Source organism: Salmo salar, chromosome 05 (assembly GCF_965601325.2).
Source record: "Salmo salar chromosome 05, fSalSal1, whole genome shotgun sequence".
Lineage (NCBI taxonomy): Eukaryota > Metazoa > Chordata > Actinopteri > Salmoniformes > Salmonidae > Salmo > Salmo salar.
In genome coordinates, this window is record NC_138295.1 from 67,830,311 (window position 1) to 67,853,935 (window position 23,625).

Sequence of the window (23,625 nt, forward strand, 5' to 3'; positions counted from 1 at the left end):
GGGGTGTTCCTAATATTTTGTGAACTCAGTGTAATATATTAAACTGATTATGGCAGTATGCAGATTATGCAAGTCATGTAAACACTTTACTCTGCTTATCTTAATCAGCGTAAAGTCTAAATCAAAGTAAGCATACGCCGAATAAAACACCTAGTTTTTTAATGTGGAATTATTAGGACATGTAAACAGTTCAATTACACTGCTGGAACACAGATTAATCTGCACATTTGCCAGCACCGGTAGCACAAGCCTCCCTCTTATGCACGAGTGAAGTGAGTTTGGAAAAACTGAAAGTATGCATCTTAGAATTAATTTTCACATACAAACTTTATATGTCCTAACTCAATTTGGCTTCACAAAAATAACATGATCGTTGTGGTAGAATGTTTATTTTGATGGCCGATTTTCTGCATTTATTTAAGTCCCAGCAGGAAGCCTGATTTCAGATGTGTCCATGTAAACATGATTATTAGGGTAATTGTTTATATGCATGTAACCGTACTCAATGAGACAACATCAAAACCCACATAGTACCTGGCATTCGAAGATATGAGCAGTCTTGAATATACGCTGAATTTTTTTATCCTGCATTATTGTTTTTGAAATAATAAAAGATAATACAAAACTGATCATTCAATTCATGCTTTTCAATCTGCAGATGGATAAATGGATAGATGGTTGGATGGAAAGAGAGACTTTGCTCTTTTGCTTATCCACATCCTCTCTGGGGACTTGGTTAGCCACCGCGGTAGGGGAGCCAAACAACAGACGCACTTTGATGATGTCAGGTGACAGGTCAGCTACCCTCCTTTGTGAAGGGCAGTCTTTGTTTCTCTGTGTGCTGGGTCTTGGTTTTATTCTCTGTCTCCAAAGTCCTTTCCCTCTCAGTGACTGGAGGGTCGTTCCATGTCATTTCAGAAAGCAATGACACCCACAATCTCAGATTGTTCTGAAATAATTTCTGTAGTTAGAAACAGATTAGATTTGGCATTGGGGGGGGGGGGGGGCTTTTGACAATTTCTTTAGAATCCTCATGTCTTACTCATTGTTAGAATTTTTTTTTAGGTCCAAATCGGATGTTATGTAGTATATTTACAGAATTTGGGTGCAATCAATTAGCTTAATTTCTCAGAGATCAAATTATATTTGAACAAAATAATGTTGCTGGGTCTCCATCGCGCTCTAGTGACTCCTTGTGGCGGGCAGGGTGCATGCACGATGACTGCCGTCGCCAGCTGTACGGCGTTTCCTCCGACACATTGGTGCGCTGGCTTCTGGGTTAAGTGAGCAGTGTGTCAAGAAGCAGTGCGGCTTGGCAGGGTCGTGTTTCGGAGGAGGCTTGGCTCTCAACCGTCGCCTTTCCCGAGTCCGTACGGGGGTTTCAGCGATGGGACAAGACTAACTACCAATTGGATATCCCAAAATGATCTGTAACCTTCTGTTTCTTACTACAGAAATGACTTCAGAACAATCTGAGGTGGTGGGTGTTGAAATCCTTGTGCTTTTTGAGGTGGAATGACCCTGGGACTGTGTTGTTATTGTTGGTCTGTTTTTCACCTGCTGCCCGGAGAAAATATATTTTTTATGAGCACTCATGAATTCTGTCCTTGAAGTTCATTGGATCCTCTCAGCCTGGAAGGGAAGGTGAGGAGGACAGAGGAGTCCGCTGGGAGTGAGAGACAGTTTTCCCCTCAGAAGGAAGGAGCTCACAGACCTAACCACCCTGAAGGCTTTTTTTTACCTTTAAGCCTGGATGAGGCTGAGACATTAGGTGAACTGTGAACCATAGATTGTTCTAGAAAACACATAGGCTACAACAAGCTTTCAGGAAGACAGGCAACTATCAGTGAGCACATAGATCACTGGTTATAATACAAATATTGAATGAGACTGCCATACAAGCAGCACACCCGCATACTGTATGTCTTACAGCGGTCAAAACTATGAATATAATAACTCATCAATAGTCTATATCCCTGTGCTTTAATGGAGCTACAGCTCTTTTCACAACCACCAAAAACTTACCTTTAAAACCAAGCTTTCTTTCTCAAGCCACTGCTATTGCAGCAAATGTCATCATTCCAGGGGTACAAATGAGAGGTAATAAAATAAAAAGCGGGGGTTTATCCTCTGTCACATGTAATGGTACAGAGTACAGAGCCTTTAAACTTTGCTGTTGAATATGGAGTCACGCGCAGAGAGGTGTGTGGAGTGCACACACACAAAGGGCACTCCACATCTAAAGATGTCAGTAGGAGAGTTGGCTTCCAAATGTCAGCTACGTGAAGAACATTAGAAGAGAATGTAGACTCAGGTATTAGTAAAACCTACACTCTGTCTGCTGTGGAGAGAAGGAAAGAGAAAGGGAGGGAGCGTGTGGTGGGCCTACAGACAGGGGCGCGGGGTGGGCCTACAGACAGGGGCGCGGGGTGGGCCTACAGACAGGAGCGCGGGGTGGGCCTACAGACAGGAGCGCGGGGTGGGCCTACAGACAGGAGCGCGGGGTGGGCCTACAGACAGGAGCGCGGGGTGGGCCTACAGACAGGAGCGCGGGGTGGGCCTACAGACAGGAGCGCGGGGTGGGCCTACAGACAGGAGCGCGGGGTGGGCCTACCTACAGGAGCGCGGGGTGGGCCTACCTACAGGAGCGCGGGGTGGGCCTACCTACAGGAGCGCGGGGTGGGCCTACCTACAGGAGCGCGGGGTGGGCCTACCTACAGGAGCGCGGGGTGGGCCTACCTACAGGAGCGCGGGGTGGGCCTACCTACAGGAGCGCGGGGTGGGCCTACCTACAGGAGCGCGGGGTGGGCCTACCTACAGGAGCGCGGGGTGGGCCTACCTACAGGAGCGCGGGGTGGGCCTACCTACAGGAGCGCGGGGTGGGCCTACAGGAGCGCGGGGTGGGACTACAGGAGCGCGGGGTGGGACTACAGGAGCGCGGGGTGGGACTACAGGAGCGCGGGGTGGGCCTACAGGAGCGCGGGGTGGGCCTACAGGAGCGTGGGGTGGGCCTACAGGAGCGTGGGGTGGGACTACAGGAGCGTGGGGTGGGACTACAGGAGCGTGGGGTGGGCCTACAGGAGCGTGTGGTGGGCCTACAGGAGCGTGTGGTGGGCCTACAGGAGCGTGTGGTGGGCCTACAGGAGCGTGTGGTGGGCCTACAGGAGCGTGGGGTGGGCCTACAGGAGCGTGTGGTGGGCCTACAGGAGCGTGTGGTGGGCCTACAGAGGGCACTCTAACCCTGATCTTTAACTGCTAACACACACGCATGCAGCCGCACACCTATTTTAGACTAGATGCTGGATGGGGGGTAGAGGAGAACAAGCAGAACAGAGAGCCACTAATAAATGATATGAATTAAGGTGTGTGGCGACCTTGTGTTTTTGTGGGCTGCAGGGGCGCGAGGAAGAGAGAGAGAAGGACTCTAAATTAAGGACCTGTATAAGAGATGGGAGCTCTGCCCAGAGCCTCATCAATCCATCCTCTCCTCTCCTCTCCCACAACCTGGCATCTCTCCCTCCCCCTCTCTCTCACTCTCTGTGTTATTTTCTTGTGGAAGAAGTGAACAACATGTCCCAATAACACCATGGTTCAGCACAGACTAAGTGCTGCCTTAATTGCCTGTTGTTGCCCAGTACTTCTAGCCCAGTTCTTCTAGCTAGTCTTGATTCATTGGTAACTGCGCAAATCCTTTCCACATACACTCAACCCAAGGTCTTTCCACCCTCTAAAAACCTGAGAATCTCAGACATAAACATTGAACCTGAACACTGTTTCACTTATCCTGGTGTGTATGTCAGGCATACTGCAGCCTTTATCCTGGTGTGTACGTCGGCATACTGCAGCCTTTATCCTGGTGTGAATGTCAGGCATACTGCAGCCTTTATCCTGGTGTGTATGTCAGAGATACTGCAGCCTTTATCCTGGTGTGTACGTCGGCATACTGCAGCCTTTATCCTGGTGTGTATGTCAGGCATACTGCAGCCTTTATCCTGGTGTGTATGTCAGAGATACTGCAGCCTTTATCCTGGTGTGTATGTCAGAGATACTGCAGCCTTTATCCTGGTGTGTACGTCAGAGATACTGCAGCCTTTATCCTGGTGTGTACGTCAGGCATACTGCAGCCTTTATCCTGGTGTGTATGTCAGGCATACTGCAGCCTTTATCCTGGTGTGTATGTCAGGCATACTGCAGCCTTTATCCTGGTGTGTACGTCAGGCATACTGCAGCCTTTATCCTGGTGTGTATGTCAGGCATACTGCAGCCTTTATCCTGGTGTGTATGTCAGGCATACTGCAGCCTTCCTAGGTGATGGGGCCTCCCTGGAGAAGCAGTAAGATCTTCCTCCTCTCCTACAAGGTTAAGGTCTGCTCTCCATATCTCTCCAAACTTCATCTTTAGCATGAGACACGCACCACGTCAACCACACACACACACACCCCCTGAGCTAAAGGCCAAGGTTGACCTGCCGTGGAGACAAGGTCCAAAGTGGATGTGGTCTGACCTGGGGTTTAAACCCCAGAGGCCAGCTGGCTAAGGTCAAGGAATAACTGAGGTTTGGGTCGGCACAATAGTGTGAAAAGGGTAAAGGTGGTGTGAGAGGGTGCTGCTCACCTCATTCTGCAGCTCGTCGTCACTCTTGGTGGAGGCCAGCATCTCAAACAGGGAGGTGCACAGTTCCTCAGGGCTGGAGGAGATCATGTTGCCTCCGTTCAGGTACTTCTCCACCTCCCCCCTCAGGATGGTCCCATCCCCAGAGCTCTGAGCCCCTCCCGGGCTTAGCCTGCCTCCATCCGCCTCTAAACCATTACCCCTGCGACCTTGGTGGTTGTTTAGGAAGCTGTGAAAGTCCAGGCCTCCACCAGGGGTCTCGTCCTCAGGGCCCCCCGCCCAGGGCAGGGCCTCCTGGGGGTCCAGGGTGTAGCAGTCATAGGAGAAGGTGATGTTGCGTCCGAAGGCCGAGCCGCGCTGAGGGGCGCGACAGGAGCTCTGGGAACGAACAAACTCCTCCACCTGTAAAACATGAATAAATAAATAAATAAATAAATATATAAAGGCATAAATTCTAAGAAAAATATGATGGTAGAATAATAAAATACTAGGAAGAAAATGTATAAACCAAAAAGTAACTTTTTTTATGTTTTATGTAGACCTATATATAGTCAGTATTTCAGTTGTCCCACCTGGGACTCTCCCAGAGGGGCCACAGCCCGGGACACAGCAGCACAGGAGGCGTCGGCTGCCGAGGAGGGGAAGGGCCCAAACATCTGCTTGATGGCCCTCGTCTCCTCGTGACCCACATGGTCCTTGTTGTGGAACGTCTCAAACAGGAAGACAGCAGCACTCTCAATGGTGTCCTGGCCATGCTCTGTCCCCACTGCCAGAGACATGGGGAAACAACGAGATACTTAGTTAGCTAGATACCATCATCATTTATTATTAGGCCAGTTTCTTCAGTCCCACTCTTCAAGCGAGGTAATATGGGCTGCCATCAGCATCACAAATATGCTGACACTGATGATGATCATTGTGATTATCAGAAAACCCACTACCATTTACTATTACCATTAGTGATATCTAGCTGGCTAGTGGCTACAGCAATGTGACATTTCTTGCTGCACTGCTGTATGTTCCAACTGTATATTCCAAGCAGTAAAACGCTAGCGTTGTCTAGCCTTGTCTAGCACTGCTCCTCAGAGAAATGAAAGACGGAAAAGAGCACTTTCTAAAAGACACGTGTCCTCTCTCCGTAGCTCATTTAGAGGGAATCAGGACTAATTGTCCAAAAGAGAAGAGAGGGAGAGAGAGGGAAGAAAGAGAGAGAGGGAAGAAAGAGAGAGAGGGAAGAAAGAGAGAGAGGGAAGAAAGAGAGCGATCGAAAGAAAGATAAAGGGTCATACTTAGAGGCAGAGAGACAGATGAAAAGGATTTAAGCCAATTAAAATGGCCTAAAAGCATCTCACTCTCCACTGTGTGTGTCAGGGCACGATGGATGTTTTTCATCTTCATTCTCAGTGGGTTCTGGAGCTTTACTTTATTCTCTACGCTCTAGGTAGACAGACAGGCTAAGGGCACATTAAAAAGGACCAAAATTGCATGGTCAAGAACCTTTCAAAAATATCCCAAACAAGTGTTTATTATCGCGGAAGGCTCTCTAGACTTTCAATGATGAAGACAAAAAAAAGAGTAGCGGCGAACAGAAAGCAAATAAATTGAACAAAATTGGCTTTTTCATAAAGATGTGCTTTTATCTCAGGGTTTCAGGGAGGTAGGTAGGACATAATGCTTCTCTTGGTGAGCTCTTAGACAGCATTTCAAAGTACAAATCCTGACTGTACTGCCATGGTTTCAGTGACCTACTGCATGTGTCTATTGTTAGAATGTACTGTACTCTTATTTTCTGACAACATCCTGACATTCTCCACTAAAACACCTCAGCTAAGGAACATGCATCAAGCTCTACACTATATTATGCATCTTTCAGAGATAGTGACCCTGGCCTGATTCTCTGTTGAAAGGCTCATGTATGACACCCCCAGGCAGTCAGCCTCCACTAGCTATCCCCACTAGCTATCCTGAGCTCATGATCCCCTACATACATGTAGCTGCTGTTAGAACCCCAGGCTTGTTCTCAATTTGTCTTCCCTCGATTCCTTGTGTCCTCTCCTCATCACCTTCTCAAAACACATTCCTCTAACGCGTTTTGAGAAGGTGAGGAATCGAGGAGAGGACGTGAGAAATCGAGGAGAGACAAATTGAGAGAGCCTCAAAGATGCCTTCTTGTGTGTCCTGCAGGGCCTCAGTCTCTTCCTGTACACTACAGAGGCGCTCTGCCCGGGGGTTAGGGGGACAGAGGGGTGGGTGTGTGTGTGTGTGTGTGTGTGTGAGAGAGAGAGAGATCCCCCCCCCCGTCCCCCAACAGGCAGGATCAGAATAGTAATAAGAGCAGTAGGAGTTGGCCCTGTGTTGCACAGCTGTACGACTTCTGGAGAAGTTGTGGGGGATTTGCATCTAATCTAATTATAAGTCACATCAGGAAACCTGAATTCCGTTGTGGGGCAGTCCCTGCGGTGACGGCAGAAGCTGGGGTTCCTTTTGGTGGAGCAAGCTCTCCATAGGAGGTTGAATCCCAACAGTGTAGGGGAGGCTCAGTGCTTTGTCTTGAGGCTAAAAACTATAGAGGACTATTGCACATTTTGACGGCGAGGAAATATAATACCTTTAAGTGCGGCCCTCCGGACCTCGGTGAAGACCAAATGCGGCCCCAGAGGCAAAATTTATTTGACACCCCTGGCTTAGAGTGTATATCATCCAGGCCAATGAGTTGATTACCTATCAGTGTTTAACCTATATTAATTTAGTAGCGGCGCCCCATGGAATGGGCAACCCCATGATTCAGCCCATTTAAACCTGCCATGAAACATAAGCTGGTCTAAAGGTTATAATTATTTTAAAGGGAAAATTTCATTTCAGATGGTGTCTACAAAACAACAACTGTCTTTGCCACTGCGTGGAATAGTCCTAGGGAAGACACTGTCTATTCACCCTCACAGATAATATAACATTAGAATGGTGCTGTATGACTGAAAGTGCATCTCTGCCAGTCCAGCGAGTTGATTACCTATCTGCTTGGCAGCCTGAAGGATGCTCTTCAGCTCGTGTGCTGCAGCCTGCTGCTCTGCCTTCTCCAGGTGCTGAGTGAAGAACTGGACTATCTTCTGCCATGTCAGGCCCTCTCTGGAGAACAGCTCCTGCCTCTTCAGACGCTTGGTCTAACATAAGACAAACAGACAGCAAGGGCATAAAGTTACACAGATTTATCATGAAACTACGTTGTCTGATATTGGATGCACACAGTGACCTCTCTCTGCATATCCCTCTCTATCACACACAAACACACAGCAGAGGGTAACTCTAAGTCCTTTTCAGAACTCAAAGACATAGCGCAGCAGCATACGCTAAATCCTTGCATAGCGAGCGACTTGGAAATAAGCCTTTCCTTTAGCATTGGGTATTAGTGCTCATCAGGTCAGGGGGTTCAGTGCAAGGAGGGCCGGCAGCAGTATTAACACCATGCCTTTATTACAATCAGCACTTCCATGTCCTCTAAAACTAAAGAATTTTAACTGGAGGTCTGATAATCTCCCAGCGACCCTCATTAGTCCCTCTTTTCCATCAAGCAGCAGTTTTCACACTGTGGAGGATTTAGCTCTGGGAGAACAGGGCCAGAGGTGGTGGTCTGAGGACCAGGCCCAATTTCCTCCTAAGCAGAGTATCTCAATACACACCAACAACTTAACAAGCCCGCGATCAGAATGAGAGAGTAGAAATTAGGGGAATAGAGGCAGAGGCAAAGATTAGAATATATTTTGAAACGGGAGAGAGAGAGAGAGAGCGGATTAAAGAAGATAACAGGAAAAGAGAGGAAGCATGGTAAATGGGAGAGAGCTGGAGAAAGCGATATCAAGGAGGGAAGTGAGTGAAAAAGCACTACAAGTAGCCTGTGTTCACAACAGCCCAAAGCATCCTCCTCAATTGGCTTAATTCACATACGTAATCAGCTCCACCTCCCTCTTATAATAAAGCAGGGCTGTGAATTGCTAGGGACCTCAAGATGCGATATCACAACACTAAAGTGCCAATATGATATGTATTGTGAATCGATAATGTGATTTTATTGTGATTCAATGTTCCAAACCTAATTCTCACCAAATGTCTTCTGCAGAGGTTCAAGAGAGAGCAATGAGAAAACGAGTTTTGATCATGGGCATAAGTGATGAAAACAATTTGGCTCCCTATTTAAAAAGAAGATGTATAAGCTTTGAAGGAAAAATACTGGAGTTTTGGTGCTGGTACAGCCGACTAGGGATAAAATAATATTGCGATATTGTTAAATCGCGATAGTGTCCATTCACAAAGGTTAATCAGATATGGTCTATAATGTAACTTGTTTTGGGTTAGCCTTACCTTCAAGTCATATACTTCTTCAGTGAAGTCTTCCTGCTTGCTGACAGTAGAGAAGGAGCGCAGGGCGCCGGTGAGCCGGGGTGGAGACATTGGTTGCCCACCACTCTGTGGTCCATAAGATGCTACCAAACACAGTATATTTCTGATCTGAAAGTAAAAAAAAAAAAAACACATTTAGGCTATAAAATCAAATAGCGGAGTAAACAAAACAATACATTTTCCCTCACCACCAAAGAGACTTGTTTTGTTTTCAACTGGAAGGTAAGGTTACGTATATGCTGTCATAACTGAAGAGTTGGGTAAACAATTTAGGTAACGTAGCTAAATGCTTGGTCTGACAGCCTGTCAACTCCATTGACAGCTAGCTAACGTTAGCTAACTCTGGCTAGCATCATCACTTAGTTAGCTAGCTCAGCTGACAATGCATGTCCTGGCTAACAATAATACAGCCACTTGCCAAAACGAGTCTTAGAAAGAAATGCTGTAATCTCAATGTCAACAACGTGATTTTGTTGACATGAAAAGTTAACGTGAGCTAACTAGCTAGCTTAGCACAGTTGGAGGGAGACCAAATGGAGAATTGCGTTAGCTAACAGCTAACGTTAGCTGCTCAATTTGCCACGTCTCCCAATACAATGCAATGGCCACAAATGCAGGACAGTGTGGTACTTGTCATCATAATAATACGAACAAAGGGTGTATGGATAAATTGTACCTGTACTCGTAACGACAGCAAGGACTTAATACTCACGTTTCTACACTTTCAGAAGCGTTTACCTCAGATGGTCCGTCAAAAGTGGAGTAGTGGGTATTGTAGTACATTTATGGATACTTGTAGCCCTGTAGACATGGAAAGGACTACAATATCCATATTAATCGATACAAGAAGCAAGCCATCAGTAATCGATTTGTGAGAGAGAAATCAGAGAACTACAGGTATTTATGACAATTATCTTTGCCTACAGTATCATCAAAGATACTGATAACTAACTCCTTTTATTTGTAAAAATATTATTTTCACAGGTATAATTTTTGGGGGTGTGAAACGGGTCCCTTCGTGGAAAAGTTTGGGAACCCCTGGAGTAGGGGAATAATATAAGAATGTACACTGCTCAAAAAAATAAAGGGAACACTTAAACAACACATCCTAGATCTGAATGAAAGAAATAATGTTATTAAATACTTTTTTCTTTACATAGTTGAATGTGCTGACAACAAAATCACACAAAAATAATCAATGGAAATCCAATTTATCAACCCATGGAGGTCTGGATTTGGAGTCACACTCAAAATTAAAGTGGAAAACTACACTACAGGCTGATCCAACTTTGATGTAATGTCCTTAAAACAAGTCAAAATGAGGCTCAGTAGTGTGTGTGGCCTCCACGTGCCTGTATGACCTCCCTACAACGCCTGGGCATGCTCCTGATGAGGTGGGCATGCTCCTAATGAGGTGGCGGATGGTCTCCCGAGGGATCTCCTCCCAGACCTGGACTAAAGCATCCGCCAACTCCTGGACAGTCTGTGGTGTAACGTGGCGTTGGTGGATGGAGCGAGTCATGATGTCCCAGATGTGCTCAATTGGATTCAGGTCTGGGGAACGGGCGGGCCAGTCCATAGCATCAATGCCTTCCTCTTGCAGGAACTGCTGACACACTCCAGCCACATGAGGTCCAAAGAAAGAAAGAAATGCCACCCCACACCATGACTGACCCACCGCCAAACCGGTCATGCTGGAGGATGTTGCAGGCAGCAGAACGTTCTCCACGGCGTCTCCAGACTCTGTCACGTCTGTCACGTGCTCAGTGTGAACCTGCTTTCATCTGTGAAGAGCACAGGGCGACAGTGGCGAATTTGACAATCTTGGTGTTCTCTGGCAAATGCCAAACGTCCTCCACGGTGTTGGGCTGTAAGCACAACCCCCACCTGTGGACGTCGGGCCCTCATGCCACCCTTATGGAGTCTGTTTCTGACCGTTTGAGCAGACACATGCACATTTGTGGCCTGCTGGAGGTCATTTTGCAGGGCTCTGGCAATGCTCCTCCTTGCACAAAGGCGGAGGTAGCGGTCCTGCTGCTGGGTTGTTGCCCTCCTACGGCCTCCTCCACGTCTCCTGATGTACTGGCCTGTCTCCTGGTAGCGCCTCCATGCTCTGGACACTACGCTGACAGACACAGCAAACCTTCTTGCCACAGCTCGCATTGATGTGCCATCCTGGATGAGCTGCACTACCTGAGCCACTTGTGTGGGTTGTAGACTCCGTCTCATGCTACCACTAGAGTGAAAGCACCGCCAGCATTCAAAAGTGACCAAAACATCAGCCAGGAAGCATAGGAACTGAGAAGTGGTCTGTGGTCTCCACCTGCAGAACCACTCCTTTATTGGGGGTGTCTTGCTTATTGCCTATAATTTCCACCTGTTGTCTATTCCATTTGCACAACAGCATGTGAAATTTATTGTCAATCAGTGTTGCTTCCTAAGTGGACAGTTTGATTTCACAGAAGTGTGATTGACTTGGAGTTACATTGTGTTGTTTAAGTGTTCCCTTTATTTTTTTGAGCAGTATATTACAGCTTTCAAGCTATGAGCTTATTAATCAGTGAGGATCACTGGTCTGTGGGTCAAAGGTTGGCCCATATGCCACGTTCAGATGCTAGTCAGAACTAGGAAACTCTGACATTTCTGACTTGCTGACTGGTTGTAGGAAAAGTTACCTTGTTCCAACTAGCAAAATGATCTCTGTGGTAAACACAGATATAGGAGATCCTATAGGTTTTGTTCTATGAGAAATCTTCATCAGCTAACGTAACTTTTGTGAATTTTGAATCATTTATAGTATGTAATCAAAACAAGCACATAAAAGCACATAAGGCTTCATAATTCATAAAGTTAATGTTAATTGCCTGATATAACCTCATAGAACAAAACGTATAAAATCACCTAAACCGGTGTTAAAGATATTCTCCTGTACTTGTGTATACTTTTTAGCCAGTAGTTCTGAAAGTAGTGTCCATGATCCAAAAGTGGTCCCTGAAAATTGTGTACTATGTCACAATGTGCAGATATGTGCACCACTTCATTACTCTCTCTCGCTCTACTGTGCGTGCCACTTTCTAGATATCACTCAAATGACGAAGGGCTGAAACTCAAATTGCTAGGGGGCTGGCCCACGTAGGGGTAAATGTAGGAAAAATGGCGTCACACAGCTTCCAGAAAAAAGTCGCTTTCAAACTAGGGATTTCGTGGCTAATTGAGGTACAACAGTAATTCTGCTCAAAGATTAGGACTACAAACTGGCGAGCTCTATTATGGCCCAGCAGTAGGCTACTTATACAGTTAAATGGGATAAATTCCAAACTGCTCATAATTCTGCTCATAAATTCCCCCCATACTTGGTTTGAACCCTGGCAGGACCTAGGCCTACTTCGAAGTGAGTTCAATGGCGATAACAAACAATCTTGTTTCAATGTTTCACTGTATTAAAAATATAATTGTTTTTCTTATAAATAGTTGCTGTAGGCCTAAATACATGTAATAACAAGGCAACAGTAAACATGTTGCCTCCACATGAATGATGCAGCAAAAATGTCTAAAATCCTGTTTTTGCTTTGTCATTATGGGGTATTGTGTGTAGATTGATAAGGCAAAAAATGATTAAATATATTTTAGATTAAGGCCGTAACGTAACAAAATGTGGAAAAAGTCAAGGGGTCTGAATACTTTCCAAATGCACTGTAAGTAGGACACGTGACATCCCGACAACTTTGTAAAAAAAACTTTATATTGGAGTTGTCTCAAGATGGCTATGCATATTCACGACATGAGGAGAGTACCATAGTATCTCTCTCCATTGAATACAGGTGGTTGATGTCAACAACCCTTATCGAATATTCAAAAAATGTATTAAAATAATGAGATTTATCCACCAACCCAAAGAAATGAATAGGCGGGAGCGTTCTTGTCAGAATATCCATAATCTTTGGTGTAACCGGTGTGAAATGGCTAGCTAGTTAGCAGTGCACGCTAGTAGTGTTTCAATTGGTAATGTCATTCGCTCTGAGACCTTGAAGAAGTTGTTTTCATTGCTCTACAAGGGCCACGGCTTTTGTGGAACGATAGGTAACTATGCTTCGTGGGAGGTAGTTGATGATGTGTTCAGAGGGTTCCTGGTTCAAACCCAGGTTGGGCCAAGGAGAGGGACGGAAAGCAAGATTGTTACACTGTCATATTGTGTAGAGAGAGGAACATTAGACTTAGTTAATTAATTACTTAGGAATAGGTGCTTGTGCATGCTTCAGCGTTTCTTCTCTACAGGGCATGGATTAGCCCTTGATCATGACTCTCAATTACATTACACATAAGAGTCGTTGGACGAAGATGTCTTCTGTACAGGGAGTTTTGTTGAGAGCCCAGATGCTCAGTCTGAACATTAACACGCGTCGCTTGCGGTACGGTTTTGGAAGCATTATCTTATCTTTCATGTCAGTGAAAAATCATTTTCAAAAAACGAAGGTTTATATTGTTACACATCTTGATGGGTTGGAGTCAGTGGTCCCACACGGTCATATCTCTATGTTACAACGCTTGTTTACGGAAAAGAGTCGAGAGACCACGTGTGCTAATTAGCTATCTAGCATGCTCCGAACAGCTGCGTGTAAGCTGTACAGAGTCTTTACATAAAATCGTGATTTTTCTCATGAATTCAACAAATTCCACATAGGCCTGCTAAATAAAGTTTACCAATCAATGTGGCAGGGTCAGGCTGCTAAAATGACAGATTGTGCCACAGGCCTACATGTGTTTGCAACAAATAAGCCTCAGGGTCAACACTGCATCTCATCTCAGGCCTATCTGCCTGATTGGATCACATAATTGGATCATAATTGATCCCTTAATGGTCTAATCAAACTTGCCTTAACTTGTGTTAACTTGTAGCCTGTCTTTACATACATCTTCATTTACTGTGAGGGTTAATAATATCAATGTGACCTGCATTAATAGTAGCAAAGTTATGTAGGCCTAGAGATAGGCCCAAGCCTTTATTATTTAATTCAGTTACTACAGGAAACGTATGAGATGTGATATTCCTTACTGGTAGCTGTGGTGATATTTGATGTTAATTTGATAAGGTCACGCCTCATGCCATCTGCTGTCAAACTGGGCCAAAACAGAGGCAGCGTGTTGCAGCCAATAGGATGGGGCTATTTGTCTGTCTGGGCACATAACGGGTTTGGTCCAGCAATGATAATCATATGCTAAATTATACCCCCTATTATCCATCCCCGCTATGTTATGGAAGATCTCTGAGGACATTTAAAATGAAAAGATATGCTAAATATTCATAATCTGGTCACATTTAATGCAACATTGTAGCCTGTTAATGTATATTGTTTGATGTGTGTTTAATGTAATGGTAATCTTTGTCCGGCGGGTCATTGATGAATATGCCTCCTTAACTTTGGATATGAACCAGTCTTATCCATTGAAAATAGCTCATCCTAATTCTAAGCACAGATTTATAAACTGGACCCATTCATTACTGTAGGATACTGTATGTGTTGGGAGGTCTCGCTGTTTCAGCTGGATTGGTGATGGACTTTCACGTAGTGATGATGAGAAGGAGGATAGGGTTAAACGCAGTGACTCCTCAGATTAAGTCAAAGACTGTAGGATAACTGTTAAAGACTGTACATAAATACTGGGAATGCTTTGGAGAGGGGTGAAGTCTGTTTCATACACCCTTCCCCTTAATAGGGTTACGTCCCCTGAAAGCTTTTTCTTTAGGTTTTCAGTGCCACACAGCAGTAAAACTCATCTTCCTCTGTCCATTGACATGTGTTTTGTGAATCACCCGGCCTCCACACACCTTTGTAATTCTGAAACTGTCTTCTTCTAACCCACCCATGAAGGTAGCTCATCTGATTCATCCCATTTGACTCCTCCCCTCCCCTCCCCTCCCCTCTCCTCTTTTCTTCTCCTCTCCTCTCCTCTCCTCTCCTCTCCTCTCCTCTCCTCTCCTCTCCTCTCCTCTCCTCTCCTCTCCTCTCCTCTCCTCTCCTCTCCTCTCCTCTCCTCTCCTCTCCTCTCCTCTCCTCTCCTCTCCTCTCCTCTCCACACACACAGATAACATATCCTCCAGTCGAGGCTACGGGGCATGGATTGTACAGTTTGAGTTTTATTAGTATGAAGTTATCAGGAGTGGTGTCATCCCATATCTAGCTGTATTTAACACTAACCTAATTCCAAGTGAGTGTTATCAAGCTCTTGACCTTACCATGGGCAAAGACATCTGAAACAATAGTAGCAAAACTGCAGAGGAAACTATGCAAATGATATGTTAGAAACAGAGACCGTCAAACAAAATTCAAACCCATTATTTGGCAAGCTTCAAAGTGAGAATCACACAGTTTCAAGCAATGAGTTATAACTGTTTATTTATGATTTATAAACTACATATTAACTAGTAATTAACTGTATGTAATCTCAAATCAAATCAGTGAAATGCTTACTTACAAGCCCTTAACCAACAATGCAGTTTTAAGAAAAATACCAACAAAAAATAAATAAGTAAAAGTAACAAAGAATTAAAGAGCAGCAGCAAAACAACAATAGCGAGGCTATATACAGGGGGTACCGGTACAGAGTCAAAGTGCGGGTGCACCGGTTAGTCAAGGTAACAGGTAATATGTACATGTATGTAAAGTTATTAAAGTGACTATGCATAGATAATAACAGAGAGTAGCAGCAGTGTGAAAGGGGAGGAGGGAGGGCCATGCAAATAGTCTGGGTAGCCATTTGATTAGATGTTCAGGAGTCTTATGGCTTGTGGGTAGAAGCTGTTTAGAAGCCTCTAGGACCTAGACTTGGCGCTCAGGTACAGCTTGCCGTGCGGTAGCAAAGAGAACAGTCTATGACTAGGGTGTCTAGAGTCTTTGACAATATTTAGGGCCTTCCTCTGACACCGCCTGGTATAGAGGTCCTGGATGGCAGGACCTTGGCCCCAGTGATGTACTGGGCCGTACACACTACCCTCTGTAGTGCCTTGTGGATTTGGCACAGATCTAAGGACCCGTGCCAAATCTTTTCAGTCTCCTGGGGGGGGGGGTATGTTGTGCCCTCATCACGACTGTCTTGGTGTGCTTGGACCATGTTAGTTTGTTGGTGATGTGAATGCCAAGGAACTTGAAGCTCTCAACCTGCTCCACTACAGCCCCGTCGATGAGAATCGGGGCGTGCTCGGCCCTCCTTTTCCTGTAGTCCACAATCATCTCCTTTGTCTTGATCACGTTGAGGGAGAGGTTGTTGTCCTTGCACCACACTGTCAGGTCTCTGACCTCCTCCATATAGGCTGTCTCGTTGTTGTCGGTGATCAGGCCTACCACTGTTGTGTTATTGGCAAACTCAGTGATGTTGTTGGAGTCGTGCCTGACCGTGCAGTCATGAGTGAACAGGGAGTACAGGAGGGGACTGAGCACACACCCCTGAGGGGCCCCCGTGTTGAGGATCAGCGTGGCAGATGTGCTGTTAGCTACCCTTACCACCTGGGGGCGGCATGTCAGGAAGACCAGGATCCAGTTGCAGAGGGAGGTGTTTAGTCCCAGGGTCCTTAGCTTAGTGATGAGCTTAGTGGGCACTATGGTATTGAACACAGCTGTAGTCAATGAATAGTATTCTCACATAGGTGTCCTTTTGTCCAGGTGTGAAAGGGCAGTGTGGAGTGCAATAGAGATTGCATCATCTGTGGATCTGCTGGGGCGGTATGCAAATTGTGTGGGTCTTGGGTTTCTGGGATAATGGTGTTGTTGTGAGCCATGACCAGCCTTTCAAAGCACTTCATGGCTACAGACGTGAGTGCTACGGGTCAGTAGTCATTTAGGCAGGTTACCTTACTGTCCTTGGGCACAGGGACTATGGTGGTCTGCTTGAAACGTGTTGGTATTACAGACTCAGACAGGGAAAGGTTGAAAATGTCAGTGAAGACACCTGCCAGTTGGTCAGCACATGCTCAGAGTACGTGTCCTGGTAATCCATCTGGCCCTGCGGCCTTGTGAATGTTGACCTGTTTAAAGGTCTTACATTGGCTGCGGAGACCGTGATCACACAGTCGTCCGGAACAGCTGATGGTCTCATGCATGTTTCAGTGTTACTTGCGTCGACGCGAGCATAGAAGTTATTTAGCTCGTCTGGTAGGCTTGTGTCACTGGGCAGCTCTCGGCTGTGCTTCCCTTTGTAGTCTGTAATAGTTTGCAAGCCCTGCCACATCCGACAAGAGTCGGAGCCCATGTAGTACGATTCGATCTTAGTCCTGTATTGACACTTTGCCTGTTTGATGATTCGTCGGAGGGCATAGCGGGATTTCCCGCTCCTTGAAAGCGGCAGCTCTACCCATTAGCTCAGTGTGGATGTTGCCTGTAATCCATGGCTTCTGGTTGGGGTATGTACGTACAGTCACTGTGGGGACTGTACGTACATTTACTGTACATATAAATACATTACAACCCCCCTTAAAGGGTACCAAAAAAAAACCTCAAGCCTTTTCGGCACAATGACAAATAGAATATTGTCACAACCGTCGTATGAATAATTGGACCAAGGCGCAGCGTGAATAGAGTTCCACATTTTAATGATAGTGAAACTTCCAAAAACAACAACGATATAACGATCGTGAAATACGTAGCGCACGTAGGCACTCATACAAAACAATATCCCACATAGCAGGTGGGAAAAAGGACACACTAAGTATGATCCCCAATTAGAGGTAACGATATTCAGCTGCCTCTAATTGGGAACCATACACACACACCAACATTGAAATATAATACCTAGAAACCCCCCTAGTCACGCCCTGACCTAAAACACCATAGAGAACCCCGAGAGCTCTCTATGGTCAGGGCGTGACAAATATATTGTGCTGAAGTGCTGACATCATTCTCTGCATGCCAACTCCAAATTACCCAGTATTCTTTCCTCTCTTTCAAACTGGTGTGTTATTCTATTATGTAAATGTTGCACTGTGATCCATACCTGCTACACCTGCCATCAGCATTTACATTATGACTGAACTTGTTATGGCAGCCAGACAGAGAGAATGATTTCTGTGTTGTGCTCCCTATGATGTGGGCCCTGACACAGCAATGAAAGAATAGAATGTGTCTAGTGGTAACAACATTCTGTAGGCTATTCATTTGTACACTGAACTGCTACAATGTGAATGAATAGGCTTCATTTTATGTCTCTGTTGTGTCTTGTTGGAAGCTGTTTATGCTTTTCCTAAGAGTTGAATCAGATGTAGAAAGGTGTATGAATATCATGTTAAAACATATGAGCAGAATATGATTTTTGAAAACATTGCTGTTTGTTTTTGCTACGTTTGTAAAAATGATCTACTGATTAAAAATGGATCGTAACAGTACATTTTCTCTCAGGTCAGAATCTCAAATAATCCACTGAGAAAGTTCTAGGGGTGTCTGGGGGAATATAAATTGTATTTATTTCCCAGAGCATAATATTTAATGGTGTTTACCATTTCACAGGGCCTATCTGACATTCACATTTTTCCTTCCTCAACAGAAACAAAGCAAACCCTGCACGAAGAAATAACTACTTAGCATTCTGTGCATTTCAAATGTTCAAATGCAGGGTGGTGGTGGGTACATTAGAGGCTCCTGTCTGCTAATGTTCTACAGAGCCGAGAGAGAGAGAGAGAGAGAGAGAGAGAGAGAGAGGAGAGAGAGAGAGAGAGAGAGAGAGAGAGAGAGAGAGAGAGAGAGAGAGAGAGAGAGAGAGAGAGAGAGAGAGAGAGAGAGAGAGAGAGAGAGAGAGAGAGAGAGGAGAGGGGGGCACACTGCGAGAGATAGGGAGAGAGGAGCAAAGAGAGAGAAAGAGAAAGAGGGGAGAGAGGAGCAGAGAGAGAGAGATAGAGAGAGAGTGGAGCAGGGCGAGAGAGAGATGGATAAAGGAGCAGAGAGAGAGGAGCAGAGAGAGAGAGAGAGAGAGAGAGGAGCAGAGAGAGAGAGGAGCAGAGAGAGAGAGACTGATGGAAGTGGTGTTGGGGGAAAAAAATACGACATTATAAAATCCATGTACACAAACAACAAGTGTGCGGTTAAAATAGGCAAAAAACACACACACTCCACAGGGCCGTCGGGTGAGACAGGGATGCAGCTTAAGCCCCACCCTCTTCAACAAAAATATCAACGAATTGGCGAGGGCACTAGAACAGTCTCCAGCACCCAGCCTCACCTGCTAGAATCTGAAGTCAAATGTCTACTGTTTGCTGATGATCTGGTGCTTCTGTCACCAACCAAGGAGGGCCTACAGCAGCACCAAGATCTTCTGCACAGATTCTGCCAGACCTGGGCCCTGACAGTAAATCTCAGTAAGACCAAAATAATGGTGTTCCAAAAAGGTCCAGTCGCCAGGACCACAAATACAAATTCCATCTAGACACCATTGCCCAAGAGCACATACCTCGGCCTAAACATCAGCACCACAGGTAACTTCCTCAAAGCTGTGAACGATCTGAGAGACAAGGCAAGAAGGGCATTCTATGCCATCAAAAGGAACATAAAATTCGACATACCAATTAGGATCTGGCTAAAAATACTTGAATCAGTTATAGAACCCTCTGCCCTTTATGGTTGTGAGGTCTGGGGTCCGCTCACCAGCCAAGAATTCACAAAATGGGACAAACACCAAATTGAGACTCTGCATGCAGAATTCTGCAAAAATATCCTCCGTGTACAACGTAAAACACCAAATAATGCAAGCAGAGCAGAATTAGGCCGATACCCGCTAATTATCAAAATCCAGAAAAGAGCTGTTAAATTCTACAACCACCTAAAAGGAAGCGATTCCCAAACCTTCCATAACAAAACCATCTCCTACAGAGAGATGAGCCTGGAGAAGTGTCCCCTAAGCAAGCTGGTCCTGGGGCTCTGTTCACAAACACAAACAGACCCCACAGAGCCCTACGACAGCAACACAATTAGACCCAACCAAATCATGAGAAAACAAAAAGATAATTACTTGACACATTGGAAAGAATTAACAAAAAAACATAGAAAACTAGAATGCTATTTGGCCCTAAACAGAGAGTACACAGTGGCAGAATACCTGACCACTGAGACTGACCTAAATTTAAGGAAAGCTTTGACTATGTACAGACTCAGTGAGCATAGCCTTGCTATTGAGAAAGGCCACCGTAGGCAAACCGGGCTCTCAAGAGAAGACAGGCTATGTGCACACTGCCCACGAAATGAGGTGGAAACTGAGCTGCACTTCCTAACCTCCTGCCAAATGTATGACACATATCTTTCCCATGCCAATAAAGCCCCTTGAATTTAATTGAATTGAATTGAATTGAGAGAGAGAGAGAGAGAGAGAGAGAGAGAGAGAGAGAGGGGGCAAGAGAGAGAGACACTTCTCGCTCCCTACAGAAACAATAAGAAACCCTCTTGCTATCTGCTGTGGCTGAGCAGGGTCATTTGTTTGTGTTGTAATGGCACTGAACACTGCTAATGCGCTTCCAGAATGTCTGGTACCAGCTTTTCCCCTCCCCAGCCCTGGATATGAAACCTATCCTAATTATTTACATTGTGAAGTGTGCTCCATGGCGAAGGACTTATGCCGCAGCTCAGCCACGATCAGAAAATCTTAATAACTCACCTCCCTGAAACATGAGTCCAATCTGCCAGATGCTCCCAACATCTATAGGAGAGAGAGAGAGAGTGACAGTGTGTGTGGAGGGTGTGCATGTTACATGTCACATGCCTCTGCATTTTCCAGCAGTTTGTGTGAAGAGGGGTTGCTCTGCTAATCTTTCTCTCCATGGTGTCTGGTTAGGAGCCTGACAGATGTGTTGACTGCTTGTTCCACAGAATGGTCTCTGAAATAAGTTAAATGATTTGGTTTATTTTTCCTGAGGTGGGATGTTTGCCTCATATACTTTCTAGGTTATCAAATTGGATTCTCGCTTGGAATAGTTGGTCAATCTAACTGTACAATATTTGAAAATGTAAAAAAATCAATTTTAGATAGAATCTAATATGATGGTGCATGTCGGAATAAAATATAAGGTGAAATAGAATTCTGTACAGCGCCTGAGATTCTCGTACCCAATACCGAAGTGTCAGAACTCTGAGGTAAACTTTTCTGGAAAAGTAATTCAGAATGATAAATACATAGCGAAACAAATATTTCTACTCCAAATATTGAACAGTTCAAAAAGAAGGATTGTATCTTCAGTCAGAATGCAGCAGGAGTCCTAGACACACTTTGTGGCCATTTCACTATAATGTCTAAACTGTGCCCCGTCTTCAATCTATGAGGGTGAGAGGAGAGAGAGAGAGAATGACACCTTTTGCACTTTAGTGTTGCCCAGCCTTTTGAGACGACTAGATGGTGATTTTCATAGAATGTCATTATTAGACCTAGCATCAGGCATCGTGGCTGGAATAGGATTCTGGGTAATTCCCTCTCTGTCTGACACTCACTGCTCTTGTCTGAGAATGGGGAAGTGTCTGACATTCCATTTAGCAGCCCTGGAGACGAGCCACCAGGCAGACACCCCATCCTCAATCACAAGGGTGCTGCTCTGGGGGTGAGGGGTAGGGGAGGGGTGTCCTGGTGGTGTGGGTTAAGGGAGGTGCATGGCGTGCTGCTCTAGTGTTGTAGGGTGTGGGGAGGGCCCTGGCTGACATTAACAGATGAATCTACTGTTGGTGGTGTCCTGGGATGGGTGGATGTTGTATTCATTATGGTACCTGAGTCACTGGTCACTGGACCTATAACAGAACTTCTTCACAGAACTGACAATAATCAGGCTGGTTTGCAGTTCTATATACAGGTAACTGCCAAAATAAAGAAAACACCAACATAACGTGTCTAACAGAGCATTGGGACACCACGAGCCGCCAGAAGAGCTTCAATGCACCTTGGCATAGATTCTACAAGTGTCTGGAACTATTGGAGGGATGCAACACCATTCTTCCACAAGAAATTCCATAATTTTGTGTTTTGTTGATGGTAGTGGAAAACGCTGTCTCAGTCGCCTCTCCAGAATCTCCCATAAGTGTTCATTTGGGTTGAGATATGGTGACTGAGACACACACACACACACACACACACACACACACACACACACACACACACACACACACACACACACACACACACACACACACACACACACACACACACACACACACACACACCCTTTAAACCCCCTATGCCCCTTTGAGACCCCTCTTTCAAAGTCTCTGAGATCTCTTCTAGCCATGGTAGCCAAAATAATAGTACTTTGGATCCCTCATGGTAGACAAAATAATAGTACTTTGTATCCCTCATTTGCTCAAGTGTTTCCTTTATTTTGGCAGTTAAATTACCTCTAGATTGGAACCTTTTGTAGGGCCATATATGAAGCGACACATTTAACCCTTCTTGGTTCTAACACCATTTCGTCTGGCATTTCTCCATAGGTCCTACATTTATAGATCTACATACATAGGAAGAGACATGAACATGCCGCACATCACATCAGCATGACAGGGTTCTCCTTGCTGAGGAGCTAAATAGTTTGACCTATATGGTGTGGTGAGTCCTCTTATATAACCTCAAACATTCGGCTTGAACACCACATGAATGACATCACTGGATCCTTACCGTGGCATAAACATATGCATAAAATAACTTTCCTGTATCAACACAAAGAGTCCGATTTGTTAGAAATCTCAAGATGAAATATTAAATCAAGTCAAATCCATTTTCATTGTGCTGACAGACAGACTTGTTTTTTCTGCTTGAATGCAGCTTTATTAATGACCACAATGGGGAATTTCTATATCACCCCAAATGCAATTTGTTTGATGCACAACCATTTCAAAACACACTTTGATCTGAGTTTTTTTTATGTTCATACTGTACATTTTGGCAGATGCAGGTACTGCTGTGTTTTCCTACTTGTCATTGTAATAGCAGAGGTAGCACTTAGGAGTGGCGGCGGTGGGTGATTTAATGAAAATGTACTGTTCAGTGTGTACGTAGCCAGAGCCTCATCGTCCAGTCTGCGCCTCAACTGTTTGCACTTTCGGATAATCAATCCCACAGAGACACAAATGAACGGATTGATTTAAACCTCGGAGCAGCCGGCCAGACCCCACTGCACTGAGAAACTCTATCCATCACCAAACACAATAGCTTTCTCAAGCGCATCACAGGTAAGAACCACTCCATCAACTGTGGCGTGGAGAGATCACAGTAGTGAGACTAACTACAAATGAGACTGAACCTCCACTCTGCTACCACTATAGAGCAGAGTCAGCTAGCCAGAAAGTCAGCCAGTCAGTAAGTCAGCCATTCAGTAAGTAAGTCAGCCAGTCAGTAAGTCAGCCAGCCACAGCTAGCCACAGCCTAACCCTATCTCTCTCTCTCTCTCTCTCTCTCTCCCTCCCTCTCTCTCTCCCTCCCTCTCGCTCCAGCCAGTCACAGTCAGCCAGCCGGTTACCTGGTCTGAGAAAGATGCCCCCGACACAGGACACAGAGACTCTATGGAACTCCCCTCACTGGCCAGTTCTCATGGTAACACGATCTCTGCACACATCTCTATGGGGCTACAACTTCCCTAAGTGAAGTGTGGCTAGTGATCTGTGATATTTGTAT

At 45.3% G+C, this 23,625-nt stretch overlaps 1 protein-coding gene across 2 annotated transcripts in view; it reads right to left on the bottom strand.

The window, feature by feature from the left end:
* The window catches only part of ascc3 (activating signal cointegrator 1 complex subunit 3), a 173,211-nt gene extending 163,395 nt beyond the window's left edge, over positions 1-9,816 (bottom strand). Inside the window, exons 1-5 of one of the 2 annotated variants that reach the window (XM_082975440.1) lie at positions 9,719-9,816; positions 8,968-9,114; positions 7,622-7,772; positions 5,184-5,377; positions 4,615-5,013 (exon numbers count right to left, since the gene is read on the bottom strand). In XM_082975440.1, the coding sequence (XP_082831566.1) occupies positions 4,615-5,013; positions 5,184-5,377; positions 7,622-7,772; positions 8,968-9,057 (834 nt within the window). In that variant the 5' untranslated portion in view covers positions 9,058-9,114; positions 9,719-9,816. Of the gene's footprint in view, positions 1-4,614; positions 5,014-5,183; positions 5,378-7,621; positions 7,773-8,967; positions 9,115-9,682 lie in introns of both variants that reach the window. The other variant, XM_082975441.1, reaches the window with a different exon arrangement.
* Positions 9,817-23,625: the final 13,809 nt, after the last annotated feature.